At 33.6% G+C, this 14,200-nt stretch overlaps 1 protein-coding gene across 3 annotated transcripts in view; it reads left to right on the top strand.

Moving 5' to 3' along the window:
- Positions 1-14,200, top strand: part of LOC113391633 (synaptotagmin-7) — a 632,900-nt gene that overhangs the window by 484,797 nt on the left and 133,903 nt on the right. The window contains exon 1 of one of the 3 annotated variants that reach the window (XM_064220037.1): positions 12-157. The exons of the other annotated variants lie outside the window; for them this stretch is intronic. Coding sequence (XP_064076107.1) covers positions 33-157 — 125 coding nt within the window. The 5' untranslated portion in view covers positions 12-32. Of the gene's footprint in view, positions 1-11; positions 158-14,200 lie in introns of those variants that run through there. 3 annotated transcript variants of the gene reach the window in all.

The raw sequence follows: 14,200 nt of genomic DNA, 5'->3' as shown, positions 1-14,200 counted from the left end.
TGACAGTGATATTATTAACCATGTGTGTTTAAATGTCTGACGATCAGTCAAGACTGCCTATGCCATCGCTCTCAAAATGCAAATCGCACGAAATGTGGGCTGCAATGACTAGGTCGATCGAAATTCTCGTAGCATTCTTCGAATATTATGCCCAGAGGTGAGTGATTTTATTTTTCTATTTGAATCCATTGCTGCGTTCTATTACAGTTGATACAGCATTACTTGGCTTGAAGATCATTTGTCAATTTACATACGATGGTGACTAAGAATCGATTTCGGAAAATGTACAAAATGAGTTTCGCCGTGGGATACTCTGTTTGGACAAGAATACTTTCGCTTTATATTTATTAAATAAACCAGATTATAAAATATATTATCAAAGTTTGTCACTGATTAACGATAAAAAAAAACTGTTATTGAAGTTCCGTGTGAATTAAACCAATAACAAAGAACGCTTTTTCCTTAAGCCGCGTACAAGAATTTAGTTCCAATAAATTGGGCGACTTGTAATACTCCAAAAAAAAGGTAACCTAGAATGGAAAATCACAGAATTACAATTTTGAATATCTATACGTCTCGAACATTTATTATGTATTAAGTTTTTCTGTCATGATCGCAAAAATACCTAACAATATTTAAATTATTTTTTATATATATATGTAGCTTATTAGATAGAAGAGCTAATTATTTTAAGCAGACGTTGCCAATATTATATGGACTAAAATTCTGTACCTATGTACTTTTACAGCATACAAAGCGATCACATCTATCTGTTTGGACGCGATAAATTGAAAAACTACAAAAAAGACTTTCATACGGTTTAAACCATTTGAGGTCGTGTTAAAAATCATTGAGGTTTTGAGTAAAATGTCTAAAATACGACCATAGTTGTTGAAAATGTCAGAAAAGATAATGCCCTTCGTTTTTCTTGCTTTTGAGTTTTACTTGCCTGCCCTGTGTAAACCAAGAGAGTTTATTACGACATGAACTTTTTATGGTAAAACTTTCCCTACCCATGCGAAGCTGACGGGCAGCAAGAGTAGTAAGAATGAACAAGGAACAAATACCAACTTGTTACTCCTGTTACTCGACTGCATGGAGTCAGTAACTCTTTTCTCGGACAATATGTACGGGACAACGAAGTCTACAACAGGACCCCGGAAAGCGTTCAAAATGCCTCTCTTGCCAAATATAAAAAAACGTTCAAGAACGCTTGTGTTCGAAAGGTTCTTAAATACAAATAGTGAGATCATGGTTGAAAGCACTTGGGATAAATCGATCGCCTCCTGGCTATTTCTTTTGATATTGAATATTTGTGAACAAAAAAAACCGCTGAGTTTCTTTCACCGGTTCTCAGGTCGGGGTATTTTGCTTTCAGAACCGGTGGTAGTGCTTCTATATTGAATAAAGGAATTTGATTTGATAACACAACCATTGAAGTGAACACTATACTTATAAATTCTTTCCGAGCAACTTTCATTGTTACAGAACGTGACTAATTTGTCTATTAGGTTGATTTTGTATTGTGTCTTGAAAATGTATATACTGCGACAGGATTATATTATTTGATATAAAATATCTATATATTCATTGCTGTAGTTTGATTTATTTTAATAAATTTAGCAAACTTCAAAAGCGCAATGGTTTAAGGGCCGCCTGGCGATGTGAATTGCGGGATCGATCCTGACCCCTTGGGCTGTTGTCGTCCCCACTCCTAACACAGTCTATAAGCTAAAAGGAGGGGTTAAATAGGATTTTTACTAATTTAGTAATTCCTAAATTTGGGGCATCTCTACTATTATTTATATAAAATAGATATTATTACTTCATTGTAATGTATTTATGATGTTTATCTACGCTGTGTACCTTGTTACCTGTTTCTTTCCTTTAACTTAAGGTTGTCTGAAAGAGATAGCAGTTTTAGCAACAAGGACGTCATTTTTGCATCTTTCTTAAATGTAATTTATGTATGTGTTTACTGGTGTACAATAATGAGTTTTATTACATTGAACGTAGTAGTCCTTTCGGTCAACTATATAGACTATGTTTGGTAAAATAATATTATTAATAAAGATTTTAATATATGTTTGAGAGATATTAATATATTAATATATATGTGAGAAAACTATATGTATTAAATATATAGGAATCAATTAATCATCATTCGATAGCACATGAAAGTAAAAAGCTTTTTGAATTGTTTTTTTTTTTAGCATCTTAAGGCGGACTGGCAAATGTATCACGACCTTAGACATTATATATAATAAATAAATATAAATAAAAAAGTATTTATTATTCATAATATTTTGACACGTTATACTCTGACATTACATAGTTCAATACATAGTTCAATTCCTTTAATAATAATAATATAATATAATATGTAGGTGGTACAATGCTATACATTATTGAGTCAGAGTGAAAGTCTGTGTCCGTGCTAGTATAAACTGTGTTACAGACACAGGCGCCTTCCTCTTACAGTTCATTCACAATTCTCTGCACTATGTAAAGGTTTTGGTAAGTTTACCTATGGTAAATTAAGTTTTGATACCATTATATTAGTAGTGCTGTAATAAATATTAATATAAGGTAATTTAACTACAAGGTACATAATCCCTTTTAGTTTAAATAGCTTACTCACCCTTTAAACCGGAATACAAAAATACTAATTGCCGTTTGGCGGTATAATATAAGCCCTGTTATAATAACACGAAAATCATAATTAATTTATTAAAAAAAAATCGACATTTTATTTTTTATATTTCATATTTTGATGAACCTTATTTTGAAGTTACTTTTTTTAAAGTATTGATCTACATCACCAGTGCGCTACCAACATTGGCTGCTAAGGTGTTATGTCACTAGTAATTAAACTGGCTCACTTCAAACCGGAACACAATAATACTAAATATTACTGTTTGGCGGTAAAGTATGTGATGTGCTGTTGCCAGTCTGACAAATTATTTGGCAGAAATATCTTCTAGGCCTGTGGCGAGTAATAGTATGTATCTGTACAGTACATATTGATAGATCATTAGGTTTAATATTGACCTGGTTAAACCCAAGCAAGCACCACTGAATTTCCATGTGCTTAATTTGTGTTTATAATTCATCTCGTGCTCGGCGATGCAGGAAACCATCGTGAGGAAACCTGTATGTGTCTAATTTCAACGAAATTCTGCCACATGTGTATTCCATCAACCCGCATTGGAGCAGCTGCTAATTTAATAATGTAATGTATGTTCCACTGCTGGGCTAAAGCTGAAAAAAACTATTCGTGAATGAATGAATTTATAGCCCTTACGTGCCACTTAGGTTGAATTAATCATGGGTGAGTTCTAATGATACCCCAATAATTTGAATCTTTTCAGATATTTAAAAGTTATGATGGAATAAAGAAACTTACATACATACATATTTTGAAAACATAGCACTACGTTTAACGGACGCGGTTAAATTAAAGACATTAATATTTACACGTTTTTCTTAATTAACGTAGTTGTTAAAACAAAAGCCAGTTGTGTCCCACGAAATTCAAATTTCAAGGGGAACTCCCTTGGAACGTGAGCACTAAAACAAAACATAGTTTTGTTTTTAAGTGTATGTACAGACTATATATATTATAAATTTAGTAGACGTAGCAGATCATATGATTATATTATTAAAAAATGTTTATTATATAAACAAAACGTTATCTGATTTTAATAAAATCAAAATCAAAGTATACTTTATTCAAGTAGGCTTTTACAAGCACTTTTGAATAGTCATTTAACAAACTATTTAAAGTAAAGCTACCACCGGTTCGGAATGTAGATTTTACCGAGAAGAACCGGCAAGAAACTCAGTAGTTACTCTTTTTCAACATATAAAAATACAGTCATGTTAGTTAAATACAATTATATATGTATGTTATGTCTCCTGCCTGGAAGTCAACAAGCATCAAGTCCACGCTTTTTCATCATCAATATAATCTTGATACCAATAGTATGTATCTATCAATTCGTATTGAACCAGCTCGGTGGCATGAGCTTCAAATATTTTCATCAAAAAGAGATTAGGCGTTAGTCTAGCCCATAACACACAGGTTATAGCCTCAGTACTTTTAGTTTAGATAACTTTCAGTCCGGAGTTACCATTTAGTTACCACTAGCCTTAATGAGGTTCTTGTGTATGCCGAGATGAGCCAGCAGTTAGTACGCGTGCATCTTAACCGATGATTGCGGGTTCAAACCCAGACAAGCACTAGTGAATTTTCATGTGCTTAATCTGTGTTTATCATTCATCTCGTGCTCGGTGAAGGAAAATATCGTGAGGAAACCTGCATGTTTTGAATTTCAACGAAATTTTGCCACATGTATATCCGCATAGGAGCAGTGTGATGGAATATGCTCCAAACCTTCTCATCAAAGGAAGTGCTGGCCTTATCCCAGCATTGAGAAATTTATAAGCTATTACTGTTGAGTGACTTGAAGGTATTAAAAGGAAATCACAAGAGGTATTAGTTGAGCAACTTTTGTTGCTCAAGATTTTTTTTTTAATTGAATCAACAAAATTAGAAAATTGACAAACTATATAATGTTAATATATGATTTAAATGCTGTTCTAAGAAAAAATAACGTTGGATGTACCAGCTGGTCGATTATAATTCACTTGTGTGAAAGTTTTCGGTAACGAGACATTGATATGCGTCTTGTTTGATACACGTTTTGAATTCAAACATGAGCGATAAAGATCAAAGTTTAATCATATCACGATATTATTAATGGTGTAAATTTAATTATTTGTCGTATAAATACTTGGTAAGATTATTGGCTTAAAGGTCTTCAATTGAAAAAAATAGAACGTAAAATGTTTTGGGCATATGGATTAAAATTAATACCAATTTTTTATACGATAGATTGGACGTTCTATTCAATGAAAGACTACCACCATTTTTGCACGAGAAAAATTATATAGTAAAAAAAAACCGCTCCAGGTTGACCTCGAAATATACATACAAACAAATTACCATTAAAAAAAAAATGATGCTATTAAAAAACCGTTGGTATAAATCATACCGAGTGACGCTGTCCCCCATCAAATATGACGAGTTCGCCGAAAAAGTGCGCGTCATCTCACATAACTCGCTTTAAAATGAAAGCCGCTATTGCATATTTCATACGAAAATTTACATATCACGTTTTTGAAACATGCACTTGTATTAGTGATAAGTAACATCCCGTATATATCCCACTGCTCAGTTAACGCGACTCATATAGAGGGAAAGGTTTTGGAGTTTATTCCACCACCCTGCTCCAATTCAGGCTGGAGACACGTAAAATTTAGTGGCGCTAGTCTGGATTTGAACTTGTTGCCGTTAAGATTGACGTATTCTAGCATCAGGGTCGTCTAGGTTATTTTTTCTGTACGTCCTGTATATGTCACTGCTGGGTAGAGTTATTCTTAGAGTAAACCCTTGAAGCGAGTCTGTCTTCGAGTTCAATTCAATTCAGACTCAAGCTCAAATTCCTTTATTCGACATAGAAGCATTACACTTTCTTATTGATGTTCAAATTAAACACTACCACCGGTTCGGAAAAAGGAACACCCTGACCTGAGAAAAACCGGCGAAAGAAACTCAACGGGTCTTTTTTTTTTTTGTCAAATTAATTACATACATAATTGTGTATGAATAGAAACAGCCAGGAGGCGATCGTTTCATTCCCAAGGTGTGCTATCAAACATAAACTCAATAATTGTATAGTAACCTTTAGCACACAAGCGTTCCTTGACAATATTTTTTAAATTTGGCAACAGAAGCATTTTGAACGCTTTCTGGGAATTGTAAGCAATATAAAAATGCTATACTATATTTAAAAAAAAAAGCAATCCTTACAAATTAAATTAAGCACTGTACTCATTCGCATCCCACAGCTGGGCACGGGTTGTCTATTCTATTACGGTTCGAAAATACATGTCTCAATTCACTTTTCTTCGACAAATGAAGACAATCTTTTGATAATTTCCCTTGTCTATAAACGAATAAATATGTCTAGGCACAAACCCACTTAAAAAAACACAGCGAATCAGAACCTGTGAAAGTCGGTTAAGATCAAAGTGCTAACAACTGCGTGTCTGGAACAGTTTACCTCGTACCGTCGGTAAATATTTCACTTATTCAAACAATATATCAGTCTTTATTAAAGCTTGTATCACATTCGTCCCGCCAAAGAAATACTTTACCATTTTTCTTGCCAGGTAATAAATTTGCCCGGATTATGGTATAAATCAAACCCACCTGTATAGGTAGGTAATTAATAATCGGGTTTTGAAATGCTTATCGGCTTATACTTCACTGGGTTTGATTTGTAAAAGAGACGAAAAAAAAATCATCTGAACGATGATAAATTGTCTGTCTATTTTGTTTTTCGCTTTTTACTACGGGACCGGAAAAACTTGGGCTAAGGTCCAAGTTCTGAATAGACAAATTTTTTACTTTAGAAACATCACAGCACGGCTCATGAATAACTTTTCCTGTCTCTCCGTTGACATTTTTGCAATAATCCGGCTCGAAGGATCAATTTATAAACATTAAAATATCGGGATCAAATTAAGGATACTCTTTTATTTCTAAAATCCTTTCTTATAATTGCTCGAACAAAAATGTGGAAAGCATATTTTGGAACTAATTAAACTTCGATCGATAAGTATTCGTAATATTTACACTGGACTTAATATTTTTGTCTGCTCTACGATATTACTTAGTAGGGATATTTGCACGTCTAGACAAGTACTGCCCTTCTCATCATCTTTTTTACTGTTAATACCCTGAATTACTTTAATCTATTATTGTAATTAAAAGTACTAGGAACGTAATAATATAGACTACATGGTCAACAGCTCATCAACGATATAAAAATAAATTCTAAGTACACAATATGTCTGAAGATGTCATCATGTGAGGGGTGAAGAGGCATCTTGCTGGCCGGTATGGCGAGGAAGATTAGTGCATTTTTCGTTCATTCTTCCTGACTTCACTACCACTTACCATCAGGTGGACTGGAGTCATGAAGCTTACCCGGATAACAAAAATAAAATAGAAAAAATATGATCGTACTAAAAATACGGCAGGAAAATATGATTCATTTTTTTATCAAGGTCAAACTCATTTTTTTTTTATTATTCGTGTAACATAAAACCTTAGAGGTTCAAACATAAAAATCTATAATTTTAAACTGTACTGCCTCGTTTATTTAGTAGCTGGATATAAGACTACAGATCCAAATGTCCTGATCTCAAACCTCGTCGGGCTAGCATAAAAGTTTATGGGGGTTTTATGTTGAGAAAAATTTAGTTCTGTTTGAGAATTATTTTCGTGTCGGATTTGCCGTCCTATCGGTATTTGAGAGTGCACCTGAGTTTGTGTATAGACCTATGAACTATCATATGAAATGCCTCATCAGGTAATATTCCTTGAGATTGGTCACCGCATTTGAAATCAGTTAGAAGGACTTCAATATAGCCATTAATGCCTTCTATTTTTTTCTTTTATTTATGTATTTAACTTTATTCACAATTATGTACTAAGTTTCTTGCCGGTTCTTCTCCGTAGAATCTACATTCCGAACCGGTGGTAGCTTTACTTAAAATAGTTTGTTAAATGACGATTCAAAAGTGCTTGTAAAAGCCTACTTGAATAAAGTATATTTTGATTTTGATTTTGTAAGCTTTCCGTAAGTATACATTGATTGATCTCATTAATTGTATAATGTTACCTCTTTGATTTTATGTTAGTCTTTGTTTAATTTTAATAATTGTGTAATTAGTATCAGTGAAAACTTAGCTGATGTACGTGATTATGCACTAAGTGTCATCAGTGTTTGTTTCCCAAAAAAAAATCATCAATTTTAAAAAGAGGTAGGAAGGTTAGATACTTTTAAAAAAATCAGCATCTACCGACGTAATAACAGGAACATATATTTTTCACACATTCAATGGCGTTTGTTCTGGAAGGTTCTATCGTATTTTTTTTCTAGTTATAATATCATCAGCTTAAAGACAACGATACGCAGGGTTGTTACATATGTTATCAGAATTAAAATCGTAGCATAATCCCCCATTTTTTTTTTTTTTGTATATGCTTATTCCTTTATATTTTCTGTATGGCGTATGTAAACTGATATAGCTTAGGGGTTAGAAGAATTAAAACTTTAATAAAAAATTGTGGTTTCTAACTTGGGCAAGTAAGTTAGTAGCTCGGAGTTCCATGTGCTTAACAAGAGTTTAAAATTCAACTCGTGTTTGGGGATGAAAGAAAAATCGTGAGAAAACCTACATGTGTCGAATAGTTTTGTATTTCAATTTGTTTTTGATAATTTTATGTATGTACGCAAAAACATAAATGATTTTCCCAGAAATTGTGACGTACATTCTATAAACACTAGGAACAAGAATAAAATTGTTACTCCAAGTACCCGATTACACAGGGTTAGTAACTCTTTTTTGGGGTAATGTATACGTTTTTACAACAATACCCCAGAAAACGTTCAAAATTATTCAATTATAAAATTCAAAAGAATCGTTAAAGAGCGTTTGTGTGCTAAAGGATATTACAACACTAATGACTTTATAGTTGACTACACACCTTGGGAATGAAATGATCGCCTCCAGGCTGTTTCAAATATCTAAAATATAACTATTATTGTACATGCAAAATTGAAAAAAAAAAATATCCCGCTGGGTTTCTTTCGCCGGTTCTTCTCATGTCCGAGGTGTTAAATTCCGAACCGGTGGTAGATTTTGGACTACCAATAAGCAAGTGTAAACACTTCTATATTGAATAAAGATTTTTGACTTTTGTATATCTGCTAATCCAAGCTCCAAGCTTTCTCGGGGAGAAAAAGCCGAATCAACAAATACAGGAGCAACAGGATACGAACAAATTGTTACTTCTAATATGCGTAGATTCATATCTTGGAACAAACAACACTTTTGGTAACGGTGATCGATCAAATTTTCCTAATCTCTAAGGTTTTAGTTTCAGGAACCTTTTAACAACCTTTCATTGACACAGTCCACAAATCTAAACCAGAACCTGGATAAGATAAGCATTTTAAGCAAAAAACTAAGCCTACGAGATAGATTGTTAAATTTTCCAATTTTATTAACGATTGTTATTTGACCTTGAAGTATAATGTATGGCGTCATAGCAACACTACAAGGACACGTCGAAATTTCGTTATAGCTGTAAACGTATTTTATAGTCGGATTTCCGAGACCCTTTCCCCCGATACGTTATAAAAAATCCACTCGCCGACCGAAGGTAAAAAATATGGAGAAAAAAACGAGTTTTGTCAAAATATAAATCCTTGTAAAATTACGCGTTACTAAAGTCCTTTCTTGGAATACAGCTTCATACCAACTGCCATTAAATTCGATGCATTAGTTCGGCTATGAAATAGTCAAGGTTATACATAGTAACTTCGCTGAAATCGCTGAATCGATTTAGTTTAAATTTGTTATAGAGGTAGTATAGAGTGCCGGAAAAAGACTTAAGGATAAAATGGGATGACGGTTGGGTACTAAAAGTAATGTTTTTTAAATTTTGTGCGGGTAAATCCACCGTTTCAGATAGTGATTTTATAATTAAGTTCGTGTTCAAACCTAAAGGAAAACATCGTGAGAAAATTTGCATGTATTGCGTGAAGTTATGCCACGTGTGAATTCACGCCGCATTGAAGCAACAGTTTCGTGAAATAAGCTTCAAAGGTTGTCCTCGAGTGGATAAGAGGCCTTAGCAGTCAGACATTTAGAGACTTACTTCACTTTACAGAATAATGACGTAACACAATGGGTAATAAAGAATAAGTAAAATTCCTTTCCTTATTTAAAAAGTATGACACTTTTAAGTGAAATATCACATTTTTGGAAGGAAATACGTCCGACCAAGTCGCATCACAAATGAAATGGTTTAGTATTTTCAAACAACTTTATGCCATTTAAAACTTTTTCGTATATATAAAGCCGACTGTCTAAATTATCATTTACAGTTCCTATCGTATAAGGACACATTTTTTTTATATAATTATAGATTCAAAAGGAAACTTTATCAGTTTCGGAAATTTTGGAAAAATGCCAGATTTTTTTTGTGAGTCCCATTTAAAGAATTTAGTAACTTTCTTTGTCGAGAAAAAAGTTTGTTCCTTTTATATTTTTTTTTAGAATATTTATTTATCCTTCTAGAAACTTTCTTTCTCCACATACTTAAGCGATAGAGCCTTATTGAGTATTATAATATTGAACAAATTGACGAGAACAGAGGATAGCATTGCTTCATATAATCCTATCTGTTATACGAAGATAAGAATTATTAAATATAATTATATATTATGTTAATTAAAGGTATTAATCATTCTAAGAAAAATAAATTAATGACTCTATGGGTTTCTAAACCACTCCGCTTGTAAGGATACTTTGGTAAGTCGTTCTGCGCACGCAAAAGTTATCGGTCAAAGAATAAGATTTTATTTTTTGTATGTTCTTGCTTCAATATAAATGTTTTATATAGATACTTAATCTACCCATGCGAAGTCGGGACGTGTAGCTAGTAATCTTCAGACATGTTGTGCATGCTTTTTATATTAATATGTATTATTATTTTATTTTTTAATTAACTGAACCTGCATATTTTGTTACCAGACAATATCGTGTATGTTTTAAATCTAATATTCATATCTACATGGTATAAAACAAAATCGCTTCTTATCGTATGTACGGTTCTTTAAACTACGCAACGGATTTTTCATCACTTACAAGAAACTTCCTATTATTTAATAATAAAAAAAAATATCTTATTTTTGATTACTGAATTGCGGTCAAAATTTTCCATTATAATTTCTTTTTCAGTAACATGAGTATAATTTCTCTCAGATAAAATACTACAAATACTATTCATCAACTTTCCATGTTCACATAGTAATCATGATTATTTATAGTGGTCACAATTTAGTTGTAATTATGGTTCGTGGTCATTTCCCAGTGATTAGTGGTTTCGCGTGTTTTAGTCCACTGCAGCATGCAATGGGGCTTGAAATTAATAATATATTTACAGCAGGTTTATTTTGTACTTATCATTTAAATATATTTTAAGATCTACTTTGGTCTTAGAGCAGTAGCAGTCCCCAGAGACCTGTAACAACATTTTACTGAAAAACCCCAAGTTTTTTGGCGGAAACCTCATTAACAGTCCAGGGTATCTGTTAGCAGTTACTACACTCTCGTGTCTCTGTGAATTTCACTGAAATGTGTTGAAGTCAATCATTTTGAAAATCGATTCATTATTAAATATAACTGGTTTGATTGACATAATAATTAATAAGCAAAATGAGTTCCCGGACTAATTATGGTTAAAAGACAGACGTTGATCTACTAACTAAATATCACTTGGAAATAGGGCTTTGTGCAAGCCCGTCTGGGTAGGTACCACCCACTTATCAGATATTCTACCGCCAAACAACAATAATCAGTATTGTTGTGTTCCGGTTTGGAGGCTGAGCGAGCCAATGTAACTACAGGCACAAGGGACATAACATCTTAGTTCCCAAGGTTGGTGGCGCATAGGTGATGTAAGGAATGGTTAATATTTCTTACAGCGCCATTGTCTATGGACGTTGGTGACCACTTACCATCAGGTGGCCCATATGCACCAACCTTTACCATAATATATATATATGCGGTCAAAAATTCGGAGGTCATTAATTTAAGCCCCTGGTAGGGCTGATATAAAGTTATTGGGGTTTTCTATGAAAAAATCACAGTAGCTGCCTGTAGTCTGAAAGCTGGAAGGGTGTACACTCCCGTGCATCACAAAGAAAGCAAATAAAGCCGTTGGTCCTGCGCCTGAACCCTTTCCGTTCATGTCATATTCGCTGTACCACGTGATTATGAAAGCGAAGGAGTACAGAACGCATTTATGTTTGCACACACATTTGTGCGTGACATGCTCTGTTGGCCGTTGGCCGTTGGCTGGTCTCCCTTGAGATTGATCGCCGTAACCGATATTGGTCGTCTGTTTTTATTAATTAAAATATAACAATCATGTTAATGCAATTATACTTCCATTTGAAATTACCTTAAGACGGTCGTTTTGTTCCCAACGTATACCACCAAAAATAAACCAAGAACGTGGTCGCGACAATGATTCAGAATATAATTATTGTGAAAGCGCTACCATTAAGTATATCTGTATAATATCTACATTAAAAATATTATTAATACCAATATAAACCTAATGTAGTGCTGTGCGTTCACATCTTACCGATATCGATATTCCATTAGCCATGACCCGTACGATGACGGGTGGCCGGTTAATCGGTTATAACCGGTACGGACAGGATACAACTGCATTAGTAGAGCGGACGTTTCGTGTTGATATTTAAATTAGTTATCGATACAATTTGATTTATCAAGATATATTTCTAAGTTATATTTAATGGTTAGTTTTTTTTTTTTTTAAATATAATTAGATTTTTTTTATCTTCAATTGAAAAAGAAATGCCTCACACTTCAAACCGGAACACAACAATTATACATGTTGGTAGAAGACATTATGATTGGAGTGGTACCTAATCAGACAGTCTTGCACAAAGTCGTACCACCAAGTAAAATAGCAACAATAATTTTAAAGATAGATTTTATCGAACTTTGTAATTTTATAACGCGATATCATACATAAATGCAGGATGTCGCCAAAAAACACACAATAATACAACAAAATAGTTATTTTTACTGCCTGGTCTAGTGGATACTGAAGTCCTCGAATCAAATGTCACTTCGCACTATTAATATTTAATAGATTCGGTCGTGAACTTCTCAGTAGCGATCTAGAGTCTGGAAATAGTTTATACTTATATTTTGTTCCTAAATGATGTAGTGCTGTTGGCCCTACTGACCTTTACAGAGTCACCTTGAAATTTGAGCCCTTTCGAGCTCGAGAGTGACCTTCGTCCTTAGGGTGTCTCCTATGAGATCGCATCTCGGCTCAGAATGTAGTCGGTGGGGTGGGAACACTTCTAATCGGAGCACTGATTGAATCTAATTGACGTCACTAACCTGGGTAGATATTTTATACAGTCCTTCGCCTCCTGAAATATTTCTGATCGTGTCAGATTTACGGACTCATCGGATTATGAGAGTTAGGGACTAGAATGATCCTGTGTTTATGCACACACTTTTGCACTATAATAAATCCTGCGTAGTTGACTAATCTCTCTTGATATTGGCCGTCGTAGTCGAAAAAGGTCAGGGCGACATCATAATTTATCCTTGTTGCGACTAACGCATCGGTCGCAGACTTGCGCTCGGCAGCCAATGGGCGAGTGTGACGTCGTGTCTGCAGTGATGGGAGGCCGGGTATATAAGGCCCCGACAGGCCACACTCGCCCTCTGCTCCTACATTTTCAACATTTAAAATTGTAATAGTAATACGTGGTCTTGCTCCTAATTTAAAATATATTAACCAGTCTATGGACTTTTATTACGTCCCAACAATCCTATGTAGTTAACGTCGATCTCTAGAGTATAAACGCCGTAGCCGTAATCGTCCTTCTGACCGATTGTCCTTTTGTTTCGTTTCCCACGTTATTCATAATTACAATAAATTTTATTTCAACTTTCTAATGCGTACATTGCTTTCCTTTATTTTTAATTATCTGTGTGCACTAGGGGTAATATTTATTTTTTAATTTATTAGTTTCGATTATTGTTTTACGATTCAGACTTTAATTAGCATTTTAGAAAAAAAATATTTTGATTTTTTCTGATATATTCCTGTAATCTATTTTCTTTTCTATATATTATAAAGGATAGTGTAATTATGTGTGAAATTGAACTTCTTCGGCGTAATTAAGAATAGTTATTAATATAATATAAAATAATTAATTACAATAAAGTAATAATATTCTACTGCATCTAAACATTGTAAAATAAAATAAGGTGTGAAATTCTATTCCGAGTGACTGGAAACTCAATTGGCGATTAAGCGAGCAACTTGCGCGCACCCATCCAAAAAATTCCAACTTATAAATCAAAATATACTTTTACAAGGACTTTTGAATCGTCATTTAATAAACTATTTTAAGTAAAGCTACCACCGGTTCAAAATGTAGATTTTACCGAGAAGAACCGTCAAGAAACTCAGTAGTTACTCTTTTTCAACATCTAA

Source organism: Vanessa tameamea, chromosome 30, assembly GCF_037043105.1.
Source record: "Vanessa tameamea isolate UH-Manoa-2023 chromosome 30, ilVanTame1 primary haplotype, whole genome shotgun sequence".
NCBI lineage: Eukaryota > Metazoa > Arthropoda > Insecta > Lepidoptera > Nymphalidae > Vanessa > Vanessa tameamea.
Note: the sequence above shows the minus strand (reverse complement) of the source record. Positions and strands in the feature narration are given on the sequence as shown.